The following is a 25,027-nucleotide window of genomic DNA, read 5'->3' as shown; positions in this document are numbered from 1 at the left end:
CAAACCCTAAAAAAGGACACTGTCTCACAGGTTTGTGGGCCTGTCTTATTGGGGTAGCCACAATGTAATCTCTAGGCAGCATAGTGGGGTCACCCTCAGAACCATTTGCAATAAGCTCTAGTTATCACAGACCTGAAAGATTCCCACATTTGTTAAATGATAAAAATCTTACAACGCAGGATTTAAAGCTATTTAGTACCTTGAGATAGCAAAAAAAAAATTCCAAAAATCACAAAAAAAATGTTAATTCCTTGTAAGCATAATTATTTAAGGAAACACTGGCTTCCAATGCACAGGGATCTGCCTACTTACCAAGTAAAAAAAAGTTCAATAGCTACATCAAGCAGGTGACCTTTTATATGGCAATTTACCAAATGAGTAACTTATTTGTTTTTCCATTAGTTTTTTAAGCAAGAGGGTTCATTAACCTCACCTTTGGGGGAAGGGGAAATCAGCTGGGAAAACAGCAACAGAGAAGAAGGGCAGAGAGAACATTATTCTAATCCTCACATATGCATAAAGGTAGAACTTACTGTATAATGCCTGGGATTGATTTTAACACCAGCTTTGGCTCCTCCAAATGGCACATCTAAAGCAAAAGAGAGAAGGGGTAAAAAAGCAAAGATAAGTTGAATATTTAGAGTAAAAAATGTTTTCAAATTTTGATTATGAAATTCAATTTTTCACCTAAATCTCAATAATTAACAATTACATTTTATAAACTACCCGTGTCCTGTCAAATCTATACTTAAGAAGACCTGTGAGAATCTTGGGGGGCTTACCAGTTTAACCAGAATTCTATCACATCCAAATTTGTTATTTAAGTCAGTTCTCCTAAAAGACAGGCAGGGTTCATTTTATATAAAAGATTATGAATGAAAATAAGTTACTAGAGTAAATGAAAATTTACTCACATTTGGGGAAGGGATGGTGTTAATAGAAGGAAAACATATGCCCCTGAAGCATATTTAAACTGTTCAGACAAGAGTCCAAAATCAACAATGATCCTAATGACAAGACAGTGGTAATTTAGTTTCAATTCAGTACTTTGTTAAAAAGAACATTCAGACATCACTTTTCTCCCTAAGAGTTTAGGGCACTTTTAGAACATCCTACTACAAATACAAAAGTTCCCTTACCGACCACAGCACATTTGTAAGTCATCAAAGATGCCAAAGCTTTTACTTCATCCACACAAACATCTGTACTGTAACGGATACCTAGAAGAATAGGAAGGATAAAAGTGTTTCAAAGCATTATTATTTAGGACAGGCTTACAGATAAATTAGAGACAAAGCATTCTCCAACAATAAGCACTTCATTTTCTCTCCCTCTCCCTCCCCCCACAACAAACAAGTTAAGCAAAACAAATTCCTTGGTCTCTTGGTGCATCCTAGGCCGGACACCGCTCTGGAGGGAAGAGGACAGCATGTGGCATTACACATCTCCTCGACTGGCGGCTGCTTATTGCACACACAGAGTTCTTCAAGTCTTTCCAAGTTTTATATTGTTTCTATATGAATTGTTCTTCTCCTGGTTTTGCTTACTTTGCTTACACTCTGATTCAGTTTGTACAAGTCTTCAAGTTTCTCCAAAACCTCCATGGCATTGCTGTCCCACGGCCTCTCCCCTTCCAGGTTCCTCGCACCCCCTTCTCTCGTGCCCCAGGACACTGGCCTCCATACTGCTCGTCCCACCAGACACTCCACATTCAGGGCCCTCGGAGGCCTCCTTGTCTGTCAAGCCTTCCCCATCCCCTCTACAGAGGATCTCCTTGACCCCGGGCATCATGCAGCCTCCTCATTAGGCTGAGCTCTGGACAGCAGACTCTGTTGGCCTTCTTTGTCCCTTGGCACAGGGCTCGCATCTCCCAAGCCACATTTACTGACTTTGGCCTTAGACATGTTTTTACAAGTGATTATTGCATTTAATTTTAGCATCTTCCATGATCATGAGAACAGATACGTGATGCTTGAACTCCGGGCCTCGACGCCCTTCTCGTAGCTGCAGAATCCGCATGTCCTGCGGCTCATTCAGACCAGCTCCCATATACGCTCCCATATACATAGAGACACAAGTGGGGTTTTGGTTGCAGGGTTTATTTCATTGGTGTGTTGTGGTGTGTGTTTGTCAATGAGTAGAGCAGCCTGGGCCAGGCTGGATTGCCATTCTCTGCTCCCTGCCTCAGCTCTAGGGGTTGGCAAGATGAACAATACAAACCTTCTGCAGCAGCGGGCCTTTCTGAGGGGCTCCCAGTCAGCCTCCCAGCACAGACTCCCCTGGGGCCTTGGTGATCCCCCCCAGCCCGCCTCCTTGCCAGTCTCCCACACAGCCCGGATGTCAGGCTTCTTTCTGCAGGCCTTAGCACTTGGGCTTCATCTCTCCCTCAGCACCCAGTTCCCTTCTTTAAAGACAAAGTCCAAACTGCCACCTTCAGCATGGAAGCCCTCCCTAACTGTCCTGCCTTTCTCCTTTGGTTACTCTGTAAGTCCCTCAAGAAGGGCTTAGAGCGTTTGCCGATGCCTAGAAAGCATTTGTTAAATGCGTGTTGACAAAATGATGATCCAGTTACTTGCCTCATCATCTAGCTATTAACTGTCTGAGGCAGCACTCAAACCCAGGGCTAACCTCAAGCCCAATACTCAATCAGACTTGCATATAAGCCAACCCAGACCCAGCCAGTCAGTCACTATTAGATGGTATCATCTAATGGTTAACATCTAATAGTGACTGACTAGTTGGACTAGTTGGAGTAGAAGCAAGTTACTTAACCATCATTCAGTCAACAAACTTGCATAAAAGCTTTTCTGCATGGTCAGTCACCATCCTAGGCTCTCATGACACACAGATAAATAGCACCTCTGAAAGAATATAGACATCATTTTCTATGCCAGGAATCTTCTCAGCTTTGTGGAGGTGACTGCCGAGCCCACTCACTCTCTTTCTTCTCATAGGGCCTGGTCTATCAGAATAATTGGCCATGGCCTTCCCCTTCGGTTCTCTCAGTATGAACCCCAGGGCAGAGAGCTGCACAGATAAAGGAGTATCCAGAGATGTGGAGTCTATGTGAGTGAGAAACAGTCAATGACAGTTTCATGAGAACTTTGGTTTCTTTTATATTTCTATTTCTGTTTTATGCCTGTTTGCCTATTTGTCAAAACAAAAAATCTTATATGACTTAAATATATACACAGGAGAGAACTGTCTATCAGGCATTTAATAAATACATATTGAATTTACATAAGAAAAAATTATTCATCTAGGCTTTTTTAAAATAACCCCTACCTTCTGCCTTAGAATCAATTTGGTATATTGGTTCCAATACAGAAGAGAAGTTAAAAGCTAGATCAAGGGAATTAAGTGACTTGCCCAGGGTCATAGAGTTAGGAAGTGTCTGAGGCCATATTTGAACCCAGGACCTTCACATCTCTAGGCTTGGCTCTCAATCTACTGAGCTACCCAGCTGCCTCCCACCTAGGTTTCTCATTAATAAAATAAAAAATTTAGGAATCTAAAAACAGTATTGTAATTTCAAATGCCATAGGATATCTAAATTATACTTATTTACAATTATTGTGTTGCCCAACTATATAAAATTATTCAAATCCTCAGTTGCTTAAACATGTGATAGAATAGGGGCTTTCCCTCCCCTCCAAAAAATAACATCTCAAATTGAGTTTAGGTTTAGAACCCTTAATAGATTCTAGAAGAATTACTTTACTAGGAGAGATCATTTTGTCTTTTAAAGAAAGCAAAAATTAAAATCCAGTAATATTGCTTTTGTCCCTACTCACTAGGTGAATGGGCAAGTACTTGTGGACTTACCTACACTTAAAATTATGCAGATGTATCTTAAAAGATGCGTAGTAGCCTTTAGCTACTAGGCACCCCAGATCACTACAGTGGCACTGAAATCTTCTGGCAAACAAGGCAAACATAAGAATCCATTTTTATGGAAGAGTGCATACAAATTCATCTGCAAAGACACTTCCCCTGGAACAAAAACAGGTCAGTTTTTTTGTATAAAAGGACATGAGGTAAAATGGTAGATGTTATTTTCTACTATAATTGGACAAATAGTAACCTATTAGAATCAAGGACACAAATTATTATCTACTGAAGGCATTTTTGTGATTAACTGACAAAAAAATGAGGTTATTTCTATGACCTCAGAAGTCCAATTTTTGTCAGATGGTATGATAGGCCAATTTTTTTAAATCCCATCCTCCAACAAGTAGCTAATGTAAATAATCTGTTGGCTAATGGGAGAGGTGCTACAATACAAGATTTATGGGCAAAATGTGAGAGCTTCAAAAGTGGCCTCAATCCTAAAGTCTTAGCTGTTCTGAATTTAACTCTTGTCCAGACAAAAATCAACCTATTTCATTCAGCATATTCATGAGCTGAGTAGCCTCTAGAGGCAAGGGCAACTGTTTCTCAGAAGTTTTGGATTATCTTAGTTATTTGTACAAAGTTCTATACCATAGAACATAAGAGTTTCTGCCCAAAAGTTCTGGAATATTGCCTGCTAATCATAAAATAACCCTAGAATATCCCATGAATCATTTTATTTCAAAGTTAATGTCTGCTGAACTGCCAGGATGTTACCTTTATATTAAGAATAAGTTAAAACCTAGGATCTGGAACTGGCTAGTATGACAAAAATCACTTGATCTTCCTATATTATATATCTCTACTATAAAATGGAGAATTATCTATAATATTCCTTCTAGATCTTCAAATCTGTGAATCTTATGCTTCTTAGAAACCTTATGTACCTAGTACAGTGCCTTGAACACTTCCCAAATATACCAGTTTGGGATTATTAATGTCCAACTGACCCAACTAAGATTAGTTTAATTCAGAGGCAATGTGTGCCCTATTTTGAGGGAAAATTCTGTCAATGACAAAAATCCAAATGGGAAGTTATTTACAATATGAAAAGTTCTTCAGTTAATAGAAACAATCCTTAAGTCATCAAGTCCCCAGAGAAAAATGTGGATTTATATACAACTTTTCAAAGACATTTCAGATGCATGACATGGCTGATAACATTTAAAAGATAACTTGGGGACAGGTGGGTAGCTCAGTGGATTGAGAACCAGGCCTAGAGACTGGAGGTCCTGGGTTCAAATATGACCTCAGACACTTCCTAGCTGTGTGACCCTGGGCAAGTCACTTGACCCCCATTGCCTAGCCCTTACCACTCTTCTGCCTTGGAGCCAATACACAGTATTGACTCCAAGAAGGAAGGTAAGGGTTTAAAAAAAAATAAAGATAACTTAAATGACTTAACTGCTAGAGAAAATTACATTTCTTTCCAATGCATTTTTTTCAGGGAGATAAATTTAAAGCTGATGGCCACTGGTCAACAAAATCCTAAAGTCTTTGGTCTCATGAAGGTTTAACTTCTGAGAGGTTCATTCATACATTCAGAAGAAATAGAATATACAGTCAGTAGTAAGTGCTTTGGGGACATATATTAAGGATGAGTTCATTCCAGCAGCACTTTTTGAAGTAAGAAAGAACTGGAAATAGAATAGATGCTCATCAGTTGGGGAATAGCTAAAGAAAGTATGATATATGGATTATTCCTGTGCAGTAAGAACACTGAGAATTTTTAGAAAGACCTATCAGCTGATATATAAGCTGATAAGCTGAACCAGGAAAACAATATTCACAATAACTACAGCAAATAAGAGCAACTACAATGATGAAACTCAATGTTGGCTAGTCTATAGTGTCCGAGGGTAGACCCAAAAGAAATGAGAAAAAGCACCTTGAGATTCATTGGAAGGGGGAGGAACGTGACATAAAAATGCCAGATTCAGAGAGCTTTCAAGAAACAGGAGGGGAAGGATGGGAGAAAAAGAAAGATCAAAGAAAAGAGGATTTTTACTTGGGTTGGATGGAACAACATACAAGGAGATGATTGAGCGATAGGGTGACAACTCATTCTGTTGCAGAAAAATATTTGGGAACACTGTAGATAGTTTAATTTAGCAAAGTTTCTGATAAAATACATTATTCTTATGAAGAAAATGGGATATGAGTTAGAGAATAACAAATTAGATGTATTCACAACTGATGTGGATGACTGGGTCAACGTTAAGGTGATAAGAGTCAGGGTCCAAATAGATCTTGATAAGATAAAATAGGGACAAATATAAAGTCTAGCATTTGTACACAAAAAGAAAATCCCAAGTAGAAGATGAAGCAGATGGATAGGAGTGGTGTGGGGGTTTTAGTGGAGTATAAGCCCATATTATAAATCTTTATTGTAATAGTCAAAAAAGGCTAATGCAAACTTGGGCTGCAGCAAGAGCACAACTTACTGGAGAAGGGAGTCACAGTTTCACTGCACTCTCTTCATCAGACCTATCTGAAATATGGTGTCCAATTCTGAGCAAAATGGTTTAAAACACTGACAACCTTGAGAAAGTCCAGAAGTGGAGACGTAGAAAAGGATCCGGAGTCCATGCCACAAGAATTAGTTGAAGGAATGGAGAAAATGTGAGCAGGGCATGATAGCATTCTTTTAATTATCTGAAGTATCATGCGGAAGAGATGAGACCTGTTCTATATGGCCTCTAAGGGAAAAAGAACCAGAAGCAATCTGTGAAAGTTGTAAAGGGGCTAGCTAGTGTAGGTTGGATGTCAGGAATAATGAGAGCTGTCCAAAATCAGAATGGCTTTCCTCAATGAGGTAGCAGGATCCTCCTCCAGGGAGTTCTACCACAGTGGTGATTCCTTTCATTTATATATTGTACTAAATTAAATTCTGTGACTTGCCTAATCATCTAGTTAGCAAATAAATGTCAGAGCTAGAACTTAAACCCCAGAATTTTTTGTAATGCATTATGCCTACTAAGAGTCTTGCTCAAAGCTTCTGTTATGAACAGTTTAGTTGTGTTTGTTTTTTTTAACTCTTACTTTCCATCTTGAAATCAATACTGTGTATTGGTTCCAAGGCAGAAGAGTGATAAGGGCTAGGCAATGGAGGTTAAGTGACTTGCCCAGGGTCACACAGCTGGGAAGTGTCAAATCTGGGAAGGCCAGATTTGAACCTAGGACCTCCCATCTCTAGGCCTGGCTCTCAATCCACTGAACTACCCAGTTGCCCCCTGTTATGAACAGTTTTAAAAGAGGTGGTAACAAAACTTAAGAGATAAAGATAAAGCCAACAAATAGCAAAAGGACTGAACTTATTTATGGGCCAATAAGTTGGCTTAAATTATTTCTTAAAATAGTAAGTAGAATGACCTGCTCTCAAAGTCTTATGATAACCAGTTTAGTATTTAAGATTCACTTAACTTTTCTCCTAATACATCCACCTTTGAAGAAGGGCTAAATTAATTCTTCTGCTCACACAGTTTAAAGAAATGAAAAAGTTGCCTTTTCTCTCAGGATATATTATGTAAACTATGTATCTCTCCTAGCCCTGGCCAATAAACAATCCACAGAATGGGAATTCAAATATTTACTGACTTAGTAATGTTCAGAATCAAGTACAAAAAGCAATTATTCCAAACAATGATCAGGGTATTCTCCACACCAATATATATATAAAGATATAAAGACTACATGGACATCATTTTAAAAACGAGGAAAACAAAATGCCCATTAAAAAGGCTTGCAAATTATAACATGAGTCAGAAACTATGACTGTACTATGGATTACCATGAAAAACACTCAAGTTTCCACTGGATGAGACCCAGGAATATTCTTATTTACAAAGTTTTTAAAAAAAATTACTAACCACACCCATTTAAATATCAACTGCAGATCAACAGAGTGGGAAAGGCATGAAGAGATGAATAGCTTCCAAAGGCATTTTCTTTTTTTCTCCTAAATGTTTTATTCTTTTGTATTCACATCATTTCAGTGGGGCAGGAAGGAGAATCTGCCTTACTTCTAAAAAAAGAGGGAATGTTTCAAAATGCTGTTAAGTCCATTTTTTAAAGCATTTGTAAATCACCTACTATGTCAGGCATCAAGGTACTCTGCTAAGTGTCTGAGATAGGAAGAAAAGGCAAACACTGTTTTTGCCCTCCAGTGCAATCTAATGACTTAATCAACCATAAAGGTAGAACTGGAAGACATCTGGACAAAAGGATCGTTACCCCCCTCCCCACCTCCATCCAACCCCAATCCCCCTTTTCCCTCTAACATGATAAGATCTTAGTGATTATGATTATCGTCTGTAACCGAAACTGAAATTATTAATGAATGCCCCCCAGTTAAACCTATGTAACATTTTTTTAACTGAGGAAAGAAAATTTAAAAAATCATAATACTTTTTAGAAGTGGATGAGATTTAAAAAACTGTTTACATGGGGGGCAGCTGGGTATCTCAGTGGATTGAGAATCAAGCCCAGAGTTGGGAGGTCCTGGGTTCAAATTTGACCTCAGATACTTCCCAGCTGTGTAATCCTGAGCCAAGTCACTTAACCCCCATTGCCTAGCCCTTAGCACTCTTCTACCTTGGAACCATCCTAATTTGTGGGAAAAGAATTCTGTTTGTGCATTGTTTAAGTTTAAATTCCATCATACTTTCATTTTTTCACTGACTTAGCAATATAAAATTATTTCTATAACCTAGCTATAACTTTTAGAAAGAGTAATGTTCAGTGTTTACATATATAATGAAATGGGCATCCCAGGGAACGTCTGTGCCTAGCCCCTTCTGTTATTAATTTATCAGCAATGGTGGGCACCACTCCCAGAAGCACATCCAGTAGGAGTCCATGCCCAGGCCCATGGCTAAAGGAAAGGTGCCTGGGGGGTTTCTTGGTTCCTATGAACCAGAGAAGCCTGGCTAGAGCCCGGAAGAGCTGCTTCCTCAGGATCCTTCTAAGGAGATCAAAGCCTCTGATCCTCACTTTGCATCATGTGGTCTTAGCAGGTGTGGGAGAACTTTTCTTCTCTCGGACAGTAGCTACAATATCAGTACACATGTCAGGCTGAACCAGGGCAGATGAAGATTCTGACTGCTAAAGGTCATCTCAAGAGTGAGAAGGCTGGCTCATTTAAGTTCTGCCTGGAGGTAGAAGATGCTTTCTACAACAATCAAAGGAGATGACCACCATCATGCCTGGCTGGCCAGGAGACCCGGCCTGAGCTGCTCCTCAAATACTACCTGAGTAAATATAAACTATCTGTTTAGTGGGAAGTCTTTCCTACCTTCCAGGTGCATATTAAAAGGGATAGGGCATTAGGCTGTGATTTTAAGTATTTGTTAATATGCATTAATGAGTCTTCTAAATTATTTTTGTGTTAAAAGAAAAGAGGAACACTATGTGAGTACTATTATACTGAAGGACTTTTCTGGAAAGGACTCCATTAATCACTTTGTCTATTATTGGCTAATTAGTCATTAGCCAAACCTAAATAAAAAAAGATTTCTTTTCCTGGGGGGAAAAAGGTGAGGTGTCTTTGAGTTGGGGCATAATGATCCAGAGAGGATGTTTTGGGGCGTGGAAAGTCTAACTTCTCTTTCAGGGAGTCAGTCTCCTTCCCCAGGGCTAGACCTGGTCCACTGGAGCCCAGACCCACAGTTACTCTCTGAGAGGGGGCTCCCCCAGCCCCTGGAACACAGGTGATTCAGAATGCTAAGTGCAGGTGGTATCTTAAAATAAAGAGTTAAAAACCTGTTCCTATGCCCCCACCCCCATACATACTACCCACCCACCCAATGTATTAGGAAGTTAGAAGAACTGAAGCCTACAGGTTTAAAAACTACTCCCAGATAAACTGATATTAAAAAGTAAAGTGCATGAAGCATGGGCTGTGTGGCTCAGAGGCCCTCAGGTCCCAATGTGAAGTCACTTGCTATTCATTCTTTCTAGGTCTCTTTACAAAAGTCTGTGGCTTCAGAGTCCCAAAATATGAAATACCTGTAATAACACTTAGCATTCAAAGAGAGTCAAAGAGCATTACATATAGCATTCTGCAAGTAAGAAACACCTTGGACATTTCACTATTTAAAAATTTAATTTTAAAATAGTGAAATTTGGATCAAAACTATTCAAGTTTTATGATCTACCTAAAGATTAAAAAATACACAAACCTCTGATGACATAACTGATAAATTAATCGTTCCAAATGACAATAATCAGGGTTGTGTATATAGCTTTCAGGGAAAATGAAAGTCACTTTGTTACTATGGTGACATTGGGGGAAAATGTCAACTCAGTGCCCATTTAAAAAAATCAGTGACTAAAAAACCATAGCAAGCTGGAGTTTTTCTTGCTTTCAGTGGTTATGAATCACAAATATTCCCCACTATAAGGTAGCATTTGTTTTTATGATGACTCTTGTAGTAACTGGGTGAATGTAATAAACAGATCCAGTTATCTTTTTTGAATAACACTAAATATATACTTATAACAATTTTCTATACAAAGACGGAATGGGGGCAACAAGGAGGCTTAAGGAATTGAGAGCCAAGCCTGGAGACAGGAGGTCCTGGAGCCTCAGGAATCCTAGCTGTGACCCTGGGCAAGTCACTTAACCCCCACTGCCTAGCCCTTACTGCTCTTCTGCCTTGGAACCAATACACAGTATTGATTCTGAGATAGAAGGTAATGGTTTAAAAAAAGAAAAAAGTAGAACTACAGGAAAACTCTTCATCTGGAACGGGCACTTTGGTAGACCTTAGAGTTTGGTTTACTTAATAAGGCAAAGGTAGTTATTACAAAGTCAGAGGCAATTATTCGCTTGATTCTGCCCCTTCATTAAAACTTGACCTGGACTCAAATACATTTTAAGCTATGTTCTTTTCAACTGCTCATAATGAAACAGAAAAAAAAAGTTGTTCTCCTAATGAACTTGGATGGGCATTATTAATTTTTATTTGGGTCACATCTACTCAACTTCTAGCAAAGGAAGCAATTCTGAAAAATTGGAAACTCTTAAAGACTTCCACAAAGAATAGTGTGATTCTCAGGGAAAGAACAGCAAGTTCACAGCTAACTAAAACACATTCCTTTGCTTTTTAATGGGAGTGAGGGTGGACAGGGAGAAAGGAAGCTATTTAAAAAGTACTCCACTGAAACTCTTAGCCGGAGAATGATGCCTTAATGTTGCCTTGTTCCTAGCAGGTGTTTAATAAATGTTTAACGAAATAGATTATGTCTTGGATAATTACTTTTTAAAATAATTACTCTTACTCTTTAAAAATTAAAAATTTGTTTTAGCTCTTTTTGCGAATCTCCCAAAATGTCCTGAATATTTTCTTTTTACAGTAAAGGAAGTTTTGGCAAGATCTGAATCTATGCTTTCATGGGGTCAGAGTAAATGTCCTAAACCCCAAATCTATGAACCTGATTTTCTAAATCTCTTTTGATAACTATATTTCAACATAACTGGCTTCCTTTGTAATCCTATGAATTTTATTTTATGGCATTATAAACATTATTCTAATGAGTTCATAGGTTTCACTAGGCTGCCAAAGAGGCAAATGGTAGAATGTATTTTTTTCTTATTAGAAAATTTGTTGAATGAATAAAATTACTAATTTGTTTTCCAGTTACTTGCTTTATTTTAATAGAACACATGGCAGCTAGGAAGGCTTAAGTAGCACTATCCTCAACTGCTTCTTCTGAGCAATTACCTCATTTGTTTTCATTGGTGTTTGACTTAGCTCTTAAAACTGTCATTTCAGCTTTAGTATCAGAAATTAAATATGAAGAAATACTCCTTAACAATCACTCCTAGGTTGTTGGGGTTTTTTTCTCCCAAGAGAAATCATTACTGTAGAGGCAAAAATATCATCAAAATTTACCGCTAAAACTACATTTCATTTTCTTAATACTAGGGACAAAGTCACCACCATCAACTTAGCTCTTTTCTGTTGATTTTTGGATATTGGGGAGAAAAAGTTGGGAATTGGCTCAGGGATCCAATAATCACAGAACAAAAAAAATTCATTTAGGAAAACCACACATTATTTTGCTTATTTATTCCCAGGAAATATGGTAAAGAATGCTCAATTTAAGACTGGCTCCATTTGGGATAGTTTTCATTCAGACAATTTGTATGAGATTGATAAATTCAAAGTCCATATTCAAATGGATCTTAATTAAAGTTTATCTGAGAATAAGAATCTGGGACAAAAAATATTCAAGTTATGTCCAGTAGGTGCATTTGCTCTAAGTATTAGAATTTGAAGACATTTCTAGAATTCTAGACATAATCTTCCATAGAACTAAAAGTAAATTATTAGAACTGACCTGTTTTTTAAGATAAACTAAACAAATGGAACATGGATGGGAAATTTGTTGTGGGCAAAATGAGTCAAAAAAATTTTTATACCCTTATTGTATTGTTTCCAAGGCTAGGCAATGGGCGTGATTTGCCCAGGGTCACATAGCTAGGAAGTGTCTAAGGCCGAATTTGAACCTAGTACCTCCTGTCTCTAGGCCTGGGTCTCAATCCATTGAGCCACCTAGCTGCCCCCCCTTTGAGTAAAAATTTTAAAACTAACATAAAGCAAAAAGTAATACTTTGATGTTGGGCAAATATTTCAAGCTGCTCCGTAAAAATATCCCTGTCAAAATTAGTCACCCTAGGAAGAACTGGTTGAGATTCAAAATCTTATCAAAATATTACCCTGCAGCATGTTATTCTAAATGCTAAATAAGAGATGCAGATTGTAGACAGAGGATGGAGTTGAGTTCAAAGTCTGACACTTGCTAGTTATGACTTTAGGGAAATCATTTGACCTCTTGGTAAGAAAAGGCCTTTGAAAACCTTAAAGTTGACATATAAATGAGTTATTGCCTTCATCCTTTCAATATGAACTTGATTTGTGCAAAAAGCCAAGTTATTTAGAGCTAAATATATTCAACAAAGTGAATAAGGCTTTATATTCTAACACTGTATGATTTATTCTGAATGAATTCTAGAAAGAGGCCCAAAAATTGTTTTTTAAATGATAGCATCACTGGAACATAACAAAAATTAGTAATTTATTTGTAAGATCTAGTTCATTTTTTTATTGAGGGGAAGAGTGGTGGAGGTTTGAATTGCTTTTTCTAAACTGTACAGAAGAGGTTACAAACAACAGTTTGAACTTAAAAATTCTGAGTAGGGAGATAGATTCTCAGAACAAACTTTTAAAGTTTTTAGTGGCTTCAGGTACTCTAAATTCCTTCTTAACAAGTGTTATGTCCTATAAAGTCATCTTTTTTTTTGCTGCCAGATTCAATACTTTGATGTTAAAGGACCTATGATGACTTTGCATTTGATGTTAAAGGAGATATGATGACTTTGCATTAAGCTTCAATTGTTTCATATTGAGCATGGTTTCCCTTTGTTTAAAAGGATGGCCCAAAAGAAATTCAACCATACAGGCCTTTAAATTAAAAATGGCAATGGAGTAAACAGACCACCAGCGTTCTTAAGATTCTGGCTATCTATTCTTCCAGCTATCACTAGTAGCAGTCCCAAGTATGCTACCTATCCCTTTGTTCATATTAAGCCACTGATAAAAGTGTTGACTGACTCAGGCCTAAGAACCCATTCTCAGGACAGCACTGGAGTCTTCAAAAAGGGCCCAGGCTCTTAAGTCAGAGCTCAGATTCAGATCCTGCCTCTGATACAGGGTGTGACCTTGGAAAAATCACAGCCTTCAGTTTTCACAATTGTAAGATAAGGGGGGGGGGGGGTCAGTTAAGGAAACCCTGGACCTCTCTTTTGGTTCTAGCTTTTGAATCCAAATGACAAAAATTGCTGCATTACAAAAGGAGGTAACAAGAGACCAAGGGAAAGAACTCAAGGTGGCAGTTACTTAACAAAGTCACACATGTGGGTGGTGTCAATACGAATTTATAAAGCAAAATTCTGTAAATCATTAAGCTGATAATTGTTCATTTAAAATGCAATTCCAAGCAATGGCTCTTTCAGAGCCAGGACCACTGGAAACTGCCCAAGTTTTCTCTGTAGGAAGGTCTTTTTTCTAAAGTCTCTGTTTGGAACCACATTTTAAATGAGGCTTACTGAAAAGAATGCTTTATAACCGAACCCAATGTAGCATAAAGAACGCTGGAGTCCCGACAATCCTTCCCCACTTACTGGCACATTAAACCTCTTTAGGTCTGAAAGGAACAGGCTCTTCAAGTGACTTCTAGCTGTACATTTCATACCCGATAACGAAACTGAAGATCTTTTCAACACCAAAGAGGTTCTACTATAATTCTGTGAAATTCATATGTACTAAGAAAAAGCTTCCGTTCTTTGCACAAAGGAATAAAACTAACCGGAAAGAAAAGAATTCAGGCAATGGGGGAAAGCGAAGATAGGTTCAAGGATACCTAAATGTCCATCAGTACCAAATAGTTTCATTGAGCAAAAATTGACTCAACTCCCTTCTCCCAGCCTCAAATCAGCAATTAGCACGCCTTTACCACACCCCCTCGAGCTCTTTCATTCCATTGGTTGGCAGGCTGGGCAGAAGGCGACTCTAGGTTGGCTGTCACTACGCTTGTTTATAGGAGGACGGGTAAAACGTTCTGGTGCATCCCAGTGTTGCCCAGGGTTGGACAAATTAAAGTCAAGCGCACAAACGGGCAACTCTCTGAGAACAAAGTTGGCCAAATCTGAAGGTCCACTCTTTCTTATTCTGAGGAACCCCAGAGCCAGCATCACCGGCCACTGATTTTTAGGAAGGGGGTGGGGCGAGGCGGGTTATCCGTTTAAAAAAAAAATTGATTCAACACGTCCCGGGCAACTGACATGGGAGGAAATTGGGGCGCACGTCGTGAGACTTTCAATTAAACTTAGAACTAACTCTCCCTTAGTTAAAGAGTCGGATTCAGTCTTTTTTTTAAGGCACCTCTAGGTGCAATAAACATTATTGCCTCTCCTCTCCCTAGCTATAAAACCCTCGACTGGATAGTGACCCGTGAAATACTCAAAAGTAGTTTTAAATTGAACATACAGCTACCTCTCCCTTAGTTAACGAGTTGGAATAGTTTTTGGGTTTTTTCAAAGGTACCTTTAGGTACAATAAACACAGAGAGGACTCCTGCTAGCAAGGAGGGGCAGAAGTCGTAGACAATGTGTCAGGGATAGGAGGCGCCTTGCCTTCTGGCTTTACTCTTCTACACCCCCGATCTACACACTTTCTTTTTCAGTTGGAAACACTAGCAAACAGCTCCAAAAAGGTGCATCCTTATAGGAGAAAGGGTTGTTACCAACTTTCCAGAAGAACATCACCCACTCACTCACCCCCATCCCAAGGCCATTCGATGGGGCCACAAGAGGCAGAGTGGGCGCCCCCCCTCCCCACCTTTAGGACGTTCTCTGGCGCCGCAAGGCAGAGTGGGCGCCCTCTCCCCACTCCCAGGGCGATGATAGCAAGGGCTGCAAGGAGCAGAGTGGGCGGCACCCCCCATCCCCACTCACCTCCCTTGCAGGGGGTGCGGTGCTGGCTGTGCTGCGCCCTGTAGCCTTCTATCACCTCCCAGGAGCCGTCGTCCCTCTTGATGGGGAAGGTGACGCTCAGCACATGGTTGCAGGGTTTGATGATGCGCAGGATGCCGCGCACCCGGTTACGCTTCTGATCTTCGCTCTCCCGCGTCTTCAGGTCCTCCACCAGCTTGTCCTCCACGATGCTGGCGCCGCGGTCGAAGAAGCCCTCCACCATATTGAAGAAGTTGGGATCGTCCTCCCGGGACCCGGCAGCCTCGCTGTAGAGGCGTCGAGGGGCGGGCGGCGCGGCTGCGGGCTGGCCCCGGGCCCGCAGGAGCAGGGCGGAGGCAGCGGGATCCACCGAGGCGGCGGCGGCGGCTGAGGCCGAGGCCCCGGCCCGGGACAGCTGCAGCGCTTCCCCGAGGTATCGGAACATGACGACTGCTACGGCGGCGGAGGGGCGCTGGAGAGAGTGGCGGCGGGGCTCGGCGGGAGGGAGCGGCTGCTCAAGTCGAGGCTGTCTTCCTCTCTTGCTTTCTCCTCCCTCCTCCGGCCTCGGAGCCTAACGGGAGCGAAGGAAGGGCTTTCCGGGACAGCGGCCAGAGCTACGCCTTTAAAAGGCAGGAGGGGGGAGGGGGGGCTGTATGGGGGCGGGAGCGGGGACGGGGGGATGGGAGGAGGGGCGGGGGCACGCGCGTGCCCAACACTAACAGCTGGGTGTGGGGCGGGGAACCCCGGCCCCCTACGCCATCACCTCGGAGGCGACCGACGCGCGTACCCGCGCCTCGCGCCCGCGGCCTCCTGCCCTACCTACCGCGCCCGCGCGTGAGGGAGGAGGCTAAGGAGAAGGCGTGTCTTCAGGCGGCCTCGGTGGCGCCCCTAGGACGGCTGCTGGTACAGCCCCAGCCCTCCCGACCCAGAAAGCTGCCGGGTTCGAGTCGGGCCCCGCCTCCACCTTCCGGCTTTCCCCTAGGCTTCTCCGGACTGCGACTTCCTTGGGGCTTCCGGGTCCCCGCGGCCTGGGGGTTCCTGAGGTCAGTGAGCCGGCCCGGGCGGCTTCTGGGGCTGGGGGAGGCCTAAAGTGGGAGGCTGGGATCAGAAGCCTAAAGTGCAGACCTCGGCCCTCCCGCAGGAGGAAGCGCTGCGGCCGGCGGGGAGGCCACGTGCTGCAGGGGCACCGTACATGAACTGTGGAAGGCTTAGGCTCAAAAGCAGCCCCAACCCTGGCCTAGACATGGGAGGTCCTGGCCTTAAATGTGACCCTGGGCTAGTAGTTTTAACTCCAATTACTCAGCCTTTACCGCTTTTCTGCCTTGGAACCAAGACACCGTATTGATTCGAAGAAGCAAAGTAAGGGCTTGGAATTAAAAAAAGCAACTGTACCAGGAGACCCTGGGCAAATCACTTCCCCTAGCGACCAGACCGGGCCTTCCTGGGCAGCAGAGGCTGGGCATAACCCCTTTTTTGTATCTCTAGTACTGGACACAGGGCCTAGCACACATTGTTGTTCCATCAGCCATCAAAACCCTTAATGACCCCATTTGGGGTTTTCTTGGCAGAGATACTGGAATGGTTGGCCATTTTCAGCTCATTTTACAGATAAAGAAACTGAGGCAAACAGGACCAAGTGCCTTGCCTAGGGTCATACAGCCAGTAAATATCTGAGATCCCATTTGAACTCAGGTCTTTCTGCTTCCTCGCCTGGTGCTCTATTTCCTGGGCTGCCTAGCTGCTGTATGGGTCACACAGCAGGCTTAACCTCTCCTGGTGGAGAGTGAACCTCCTAAGGAGCTTGGTGATGACCTTCAGAAGGCCTTTCCTGCCTCAAAGGCCCTGATACGAATTCAGACAGTTCTGGAAGTTTTCTATCACTCATTTCTTTTATGGTTCTGACTCCTATAGGGTGGAACCCGAAAGAATGAATAAAAGAAAAATATTAATTAAGCACCATCTTCTAAGGACCAACCAGGACTAGGGACACTGACAGAAAAGTGAGACAGACCTTGTGTTCTGGGAACAGAAAATATAAGGGAAGTTTCAGTTACAAGTAAGTCAGAAAGGGCCCATGGTCCTTAGGGTGCAACAACAAAGCAGACTTTGATTTTGGTTTTGTTTTTCACTAACATATTTGGGAAAAATACTTTTTATTTTTTTCAGAGCTGATACTAACACCTCTATTTTACATCATTTCCACTAATAAAATATCAGTTTCTGATGTTAAACCAGTTGATGAGGCCAGAGAGTTTGGGAACGGACTTTCTGGGTAGTTGTATAGTTGTAGTAGTTGTGACTACAGTAAGGTCATGTCTCTACTAAGGCTGCTTCTCCTATAGCACTGAATTTCCCAAGATTCTTGGGTTCAGGGACCTGGGCTGTCATCTTTTGGGGTCTGAAGGGAGATGATAGTCATTGTGGTTGGTGATCTTCAGCTATGACCACAAGTCAGTGGATTCTACAACTGAATTCTCTTCTTCCTTACCCCTTGTCTCAAAAAAACCAACCAAACAAAAAACAATGATTAAATGATTCTCAAAAGTTTTCCCCTACAGATTTGTTTTCTCTCCTACCATATTTACATGTATTATGCTTGGGGCCTCTCATGTGGGCTTCATTTTGGGTGCTCTTTACTCACTGTCTAGTATTCACAGTGATAAGGGAAGGTTGAGAGTAGAAGCTAATGATAAGCCCTAGATAGATAAGTAGCTGTTAAGTGGCTTGCCTCTGTGGGGAAATGGATGGAATACTAGATATGGAGTCAGGAAGACCTGAGTTCAAATTCAGCCTCAGGCACTTATTGTGTGATCTTGGGCAAGATTTCAATTTCTTTAGCAATAAAATGAGAATAACAATTGCAACTAAATCCAAAGGCTGTAATGAGGATCCAAATGAGATAACATTTGAAAAGTACATGGCACCTAATTGGAACTGTATAAATGCTAACTATTATTAGCTTCTATTGCCTATGATCACACAACTAGTGACAGGTAGGATTTGAACCAGATCTTAAACTCAACAGCAGTAACCAGTAAATAGGCCAATGCTGAGTTGGCATTATGTTTGGGGTGAGGTGGGGGTATAAGTAAATAATAAATTAATTGAAGCAATAAAGCTCTAAAAACTGGTCAGACCCAGTACAAGAGTTGAGCTTTGAAGCGAGTAGGTGATGGCATAAGGAAAGTTCATTCATTACTAAGGAAGGTTATTCTCCTCTGAAATTCATAGGAGTTAGCAAAAAAATGTTTAAAATCCTAGTTAGAGAGGGGAGCTCCAAGAGATTGACAAACTAGTTGATGACAGACATAATACATACACAGTAATCTAAGTTCCTTGAACTCAAAATTCTAGTTAGGGAGTATAGGGTAAGTTGATTATAATCAAGCACAAAACTCATACAAAGCATAAGTAGGCATCAGATAGAAGGGGAATGATAACTCAGTCATTGTATTCTGAAGAATATGAGCCCACCTGGAGACTAAGGGGAGCCACTACAGTTATGAGTAGGCTAGATAGCACATGTATTTCATTAAGATATTAATTTGATGTTTAAGATGATACAATAGAAGACCAACCTTAAGATAAGAGGCTACTTTGGTAGACTATTGTTTCTCTGCTCAAGTTTTTCATTAATGTCTGTGAATTAGTTAAAGTAATTAATTTGTAACTTTCCTTTCTATACAATGACTTTTGTTGCTAACATTTTGAAATATATCCTTTGTATTTTAAAAATAGGAGATTACTTGGGTGGCCTTGGTCAACTCATTTAACTTCTCAGCATCTCAATTTCCTCATCTATACAATTAAGACTTTGTACTAATGACCTCTCAGGTCTTTTCTGATTGTAATCCAGGAATCCTAAATACAATAAAATTTAATTCTTATTTAGGAATACTGCATTGGTTAAATGGAATTTGTAAAATTTTGGCTGTATGATTAGCAGCATATTTAATAATACTTTTTAATGACTCTGGAGAGATTCTCCTTGCAGATTTGTTTGCTCTCTTCCCATATTTACAGTATTATGCAACCTGTGTCATAACTCAACATAGCATAACTTTACATTTTTGCTTACTTTTCACAAGGAAGGAACTAGATGTATATAGAACTAGATAGTAAATTCCTCCTTAGATGTAAATTAGGCTCTTAGACAGACAATAATTGATAATCATTATTAATTTAACAGCTATTAAATTATCCACTTATGTGTATTATAATAGTTTTTAATGGCATGAATTTAGGTGGCTTAGAAATTACCATGAGTTTAGATACTTAACTTACCCAGCAGAATGTATACTAGAAACTAATTTTATAGTATTCTCAAATATTGGTAAATGGTATTATGCCTAATTGATATAGGTTAGCCAGTGCTTTCATAAAGTAATCCATAAGCATTTATTAAGTAACTTCTGCCTTCTAAGCACTCTGCTAGATCATGGGGACCCAAGTACAAAGAATGAAACAATTTATCCTTCAGGAATCTTACATTCTAAAGGAAATGAGTGCATACAAAAACAGATACAGAATAAATATCAGGAGAATAAATGCAAGATAGAAATGTTATATGGTTCAGTGGGCAGAGCACTGGAAGGACAGGCACTTGAAGCTGGAGAATCTGGAAAGGCCTCATTTATATACTTCTATTATGAACAACTTTTCCTTTCCATTAAGGGTGCCTATATACCGGTAAAGAGTTATTATTTGTTAGAGGAATACTTTCATTAAAAAATATATATCTTTTTATTTTTAGTGAAATGTATGCTAAATTTCAACTGATACATTTTGAGTAGATATCCTAGCTGCTTATGATCAAAAGATTAAGGTAAGTGTTTCCTTTTACTTGATTATATTATTTGTTTATGTATGTACATGTATTTGGAATTTTGACTTATAGCTTGTATTTTTGAATGAAGTTTATTTCAAAATGTAAAATAGTACAAATGAATGATATAAATTAAAAGCTATAAATTTGTAATAGCTTTTTATTTAATTTAATGTTTATCTATAGGACAATCAGTACATTTTGAAGAAAGTTCATTAAAAGCTGAATTTTATTGTCCGAGTTAATATTTTTTAATAGGCTTGGCCTATACAACAAGAAATTATTAACAAACTGGGAATGCTTCAAACCACAAATTAATCTAAATTAAAGAAATATTTTAAGGATTTGTTTTATTTAATCCTATTCAACCAGCATTTACTGAATGCATCAAACTGAGCTATACTTAGGGATACAACAACATAAAAAGACAAAAGTCTTCCAGAATAGCCATTTACACCAGAATGAAAAAAACTGTATCATCTTTATCAGTCAGTTCATTTGTTAGCATTTGTTAATCCCACTAAGGCCTTATTAGCTGAATAAAGAGAAGTGGGTAAGTTCTTGGGAATTCAATGTCTTCTTTTGTAACAGTAAAGTCACTAGAAAAAGGGAGATACAGAAGGAGACATTCAGTACGTTTATTTAATAAGAGCACAAAATGGAGTTAGTTATATTCTCCCCAAAATATCCTTTCAACAAGGAAAAATTGAAGACAGTCTTAGACAAACGGTATTAAGATTAAGGAGAACCAGGAAGAAAAGGCTTCTTATAAAAATAAGATTTTAGCTGAGGCTTGAAGAAAGCTAGAGTGGCCAGGAGACATAGGCAAGGAAGGAGTGAAATTCAACAATGGAAGACAGTTGGTTAAAATGCTTGGAGTCCAGAGATGAAGTGTGGTGTGTTAGGAACAGCAAGGAAGCAGGGTCACTGACTCACAAAAGTACGTGGGGAAGGGAGAAAGTAAGGCATGAGAAGACTGGAAAGGTAGAAAAGCTTGGTTATGAAGGTCTTTGAATAACAAACAGAAGATTTTCTATTTGATCCTGGCAAGTGACAGGGAGCCATTAAAGTATTTATTGAATGGAATGGATTGGGGGATATGGAATAACCTAATCAGAACTGTACTTTAGGACAACTAAGAAGAGGATGGACTTGGAGGTGGAGAGAGACTAGGGGCAGGGAGGCCAAGCAGCAGTCTATGTAGGAGGGAGCAAGGGTCTGTGCCAGGGTAATGTCATTGAGAGGAAAGAAATAAGGCATGCAAGAGTGACCCTGTAAAGGCAGAGCAATAGGACTTGACATTAAGATATGGTGGCTAAGAATGAGTGAGGAGTCAAAGATGACAGGGAACATGGTAGTGCCCAAGACAAGAATAGGGAAGTTAGGGAAGATGAGATTTAGAAGACAGATCATAAATTCTGTTTTATATATCCTAAGTTTAAGATGTCTATAGGATATCAGTTTGAGATGTCCAATAGGCAGTTGGAATGTAAGACCAGCAGTCAGGAAGAGAAGTTAGGGTGAATAATTAGATCTGAGAATCATCCACATAGAGATGGTTGTTGAATTTATGGGAGATGATGAGATCATCAAATAAAATAGTTAAATAGAAAAGCAAGCCCAAAATAAAGCCCTGGGGACACATACTTTGTGTGTGCGACCTGGATAAAGATTTAGCAGAGAAAACTGGGAAGGGGGAAGATGAGTTAAAGTAGCAGGGTAAGAGGAAGCAGTTGAGCTTACTTGCCACCATCTCTTCTCCACAACAATACAAAAAATGCACCAATCCAAATTCTTTTGGGGAAAAAATATAAGTGGATCGTACACAAAGAGTTCATATACTAGAGGAGATAGATAATAGGGGGAGGAGTGGATAACACAAACCTCACTCTCATCTGAACTGGCCAAAGGAGGAAAGCATACATAAACTCACACAACTGAGTACAGAAATCCATTTTACCCAATAGGGAAATAGGAGGGAAAGGAGTGAAGAGAAAGGTGTGGGAGGGAATAAGGAGGAGAATGACTCACACATAAAACAGAAGAGGATAGCAGAATTTATTAGAATCCAATAATACGTTGTTTATATGTTAATTTGAAACAGAAAGACACATACAGAGTTAAAATAAAGGACTGGAATAAACTCTGGTATGCTTCAGCTAAAATATAAAAGGTAGCAGTAGCAATCATAATCTCAGACAAAAGTAAAAGTAAATCTAATTTAAAGAGATAAACAGGGAAATTACATTTTGCTAAAAGGTACCATAAATAATGAATTAATAACAGTACTAAACATATGCACCAAATGGCATAGCATCTAAATTCTTAACAAAAAAAGTTAAATGAGTTACAGGAGGAAATAGATCATAAAACTCAAGAGTGGGGGACTTCATTTTAGCTTCTCAGACTTAGATAAATTAGAAAATTAAAGAAAGAAGTTAAGGGGATGAATAGAATTTCAGAGAAGTTAGGTATGATAGATGTTTGGAGAACATTGAATGAGTCCATATTGTTCATTCATTTCAATTGTGTCTGATTTGTTATGACCCTATTTGAGGTTTTCTTGGCAAAGAGACTGGAGTGGTTTGCCATTTCCTTCTCCTGTTCCTTTTGTAAATGAGGTAACAGAAGCAAACAGGAGCAAGTGATTTGCTTAGGGACACCCAACTTGTAGATATCCGAAGCCAGATTTGAACTCATTAAGATGAGTCTCCTTGATTTGAGGCTGGCACTATATCCACTATGCCATCTAGCTGCCCTTGAGAATAGATAAGAATATATTGTTCTTTCTCAGCTATACCTAGTATGCACAAAAATAGAAAATGTATTCAGGAATAAAAGCCTCTAAAACAAATGTAGAAAAGCAGAAATGTTAAATACATCACTTAATGATCATATTGCCATAAAACTATATTCAATAAAGAGCCTCTGAAGATGGCTAGAACAAGAAAGGAAACTTCTTTTCCTGTGGAGCAGTCATTCAAGAGACTGCAGTGGTAGGGATAGACTGGATTGGGTTGAGCCAGGGTAGGATTAAGAGAGTGGTCAGTAGAGGTCAGAGGAAGGAGTTTAAATGATGGCAGTTTGGGGTTGATAATTACTTCAGTAGGGAGAAAATGAGGGGTGAGAATAAAGTAATCTAAAGAATTAATTCAGATATTAGAATGAAGGGATTTGCTGCTGCTGTGGAGACAGAGTTGTCCTGGATTGGAATGGAATGACTAAACCAACCAATCTCAGCTAGAGCCAGTTTGTGAAGGGTTTTAAATGTCAGACAGAGCCAGAAGGGAGCCCCTGGAGCTTCTTGAGTAGGGGAATGACAAGAGTCAGACCTGTGATCTAGGAATGACAGTTTGGCCATTGTGTACAGGAAAGATAAATTGGAAAGAGGGAGAATGATTAGGGGGAAGGAATAGGGGAACAGATTTAAACTAAGATCTAACGAACAAAAGTTAAAGACTTGGGGGGGGGATTGGGAGGGTATGTGATTCGCCCCCCATTCCACCCAACCCCACCCCTTCCTTTACAGGGCTGAGGGCCAGACTTCCTGAGTCCTGGTTTCCTACACCTTGTGCCCTCTCTCACATTCAGACACTTTGACCTAAGGGTGAGCTCTGAATAGCAACAATAGCAACAAACCTACTACAAATTCCTACTTTGCTTCAAAAGCTGGTGAAATGCTTTAGTAGTAGTAAAATGCTTTTCTTGTCACCAGAGGGTTTACCCCCAGACAATAGACATCCACTTCAGGTGGGAAATAAGCCCCATGCATAGGAAGTCAAGTGACTCTTTGTCTCCAGAAGCCTGGAGGAGGGGGGGGGGGGGCAGCTGGGTATCTCAGTGGATTGAGAGCCAGGCCTAGAAACTGGGGGGTGGGGGGGGGTGTTGGAGGTTCAAATCTTACCTCAGACACTTCCAAGCTGTGTGACTCTAGGCAAGTTACCAGTCTTTCGCCTTGGAATCAATACACAGTATTGACTCCAAGATGGAAGGTAGGGTTTAAAACACACACACACACACACACACACACAAGTTTCCTGTCAGATCAAAGCATGTGATTTTTCACTAGTTTATTTGTGTTTTTATTTTTGAGTTTTGGTTTTATATGATTGTTCTCTTACAAAAAAGAACAATATGGAAATGTTTTGCATGATAACATATGTTTATCCCAGATTGAATTGCTTGCCAGCTCCCAAAAGAGGGAGAAAAGGGAGGGAGGGAGACAATTTGGATCATATAACTTCAGAAAATTTACATGGAAATTTGTTATTACATGTAATTGTTAAAATAAAATATCTTTTTGGCCCTCCTCCCCCCTCCCAAAAAAAGAAAGAATGTGAGCTCCTGAAGAGCAGGAGATAATTTGCTTTCCTATGTTAATCCTCAGTGTTTAGCCTAGTGCTTGGTACATGACTTGATAAATGCTCATTCTTTAAAAAAAAAATTAGTTCCCTGCCAAGTCATCAGCAGGAATTTATTTATTCAGGGACTACTGTGAATCAGCTGCAATCAATACTAGATACAGATAGAAGTGAAACAATTCCTGCCTTTAAGGAGCTTATGGTCTACTGAGGAGAGAAACATGCATAGTGAGAGAAATACAAGATAGATAAAAGGTCATTTGGAGCAATATGCAGCAGGAGCTGAGACCTGGAGGGGAGACCAGGAAAAGCTTCACTTAAAAGGTGATAATTAGGGGGCAGCTGGGTAGCTCAGTGGATTGTGAGGTAGGCCTAGAGATGGGAGGTCCTAGGTTCAAATTTGGCCTCAGACACTTCCCAGCTGTGTGACCCTGG

The 25,027-nt window shown here is 40.1% G+C and overlaps 2 protein-coding genes across 7 annotated transcripts in view; one reads left to right on the top strand and one right to left on the bottom strand.

The window, feature by feature from the left end:
- GLUD1 (glutamate dehydrogenase 1) overlaps positions 1–16,208 on the bottom strand; it is a 37,037-nt gene extending 20,829 nt beyond the window's left edge. The window contains exons 1-3 of one of the 2 annotated variants that reach the window (XM_056801016.1): positions 15,410–16,208; positions 1,140–1,220; positions 534–589 (exon numbers count right to left, since the gene is read on the bottom strand). In XM_056801016.1, the coding sequence (XP_056656994.1) occupies positions 534–589; positions 1,140–1,220; positions 15,410–15,851 (579 nt within the window). In that variant the 5' untranslated portion in view covers positions 15,852–16,208. The remainder of the gene's footprint in view (positions 1–533; positions 590–1,139; positions 1,221–15,409) is intronic. The other variant, XM_056801015.1, reaches the window with a different exon arrangement.
- A 102-nt stretch (positions 16,209–16,310) lies between these two features.
- SHLD2 (shieldin complex subunit 2) overlaps positions 16,311–25,027 on the top strand; it is a 114,363-nt gene continuing 105,646 nt past the window's right edge. For 2 of the 5 annotated variants that reach the window (XM_007478638.3, XM_007478637.3), the window contains exons 1-2: positions 16,311–16,449; positions 20,160–20,231. The gene's annotated coding sequence lies outside the window, so the exon portion shown is untranslated. The other 3 variants (XM_016427807.2, XM_001372710.4, XM_056801014.1) reach the window with 3 other exon arrangements.

This window comes from Monodelphis domestica, chromosome 1 (genome assembly GCF_027887165.1).
Source record: "Monodelphis domestica isolate mMonDom1 chromosome 1, mMonDom1.pri, whole genome shotgun sequence".
Classification (NCBI taxonomy): domain Eukaryota; kingdom Metazoa; phylum Chordata; class Mammalia; order Didelphimorphia; family Didelphidae; genus Monodelphis; species Monodelphis domestica.
Note: the sequence above shows the minus strand (reverse complement) of the source record. Positions and strands in the feature narration are given on the sequence as shown.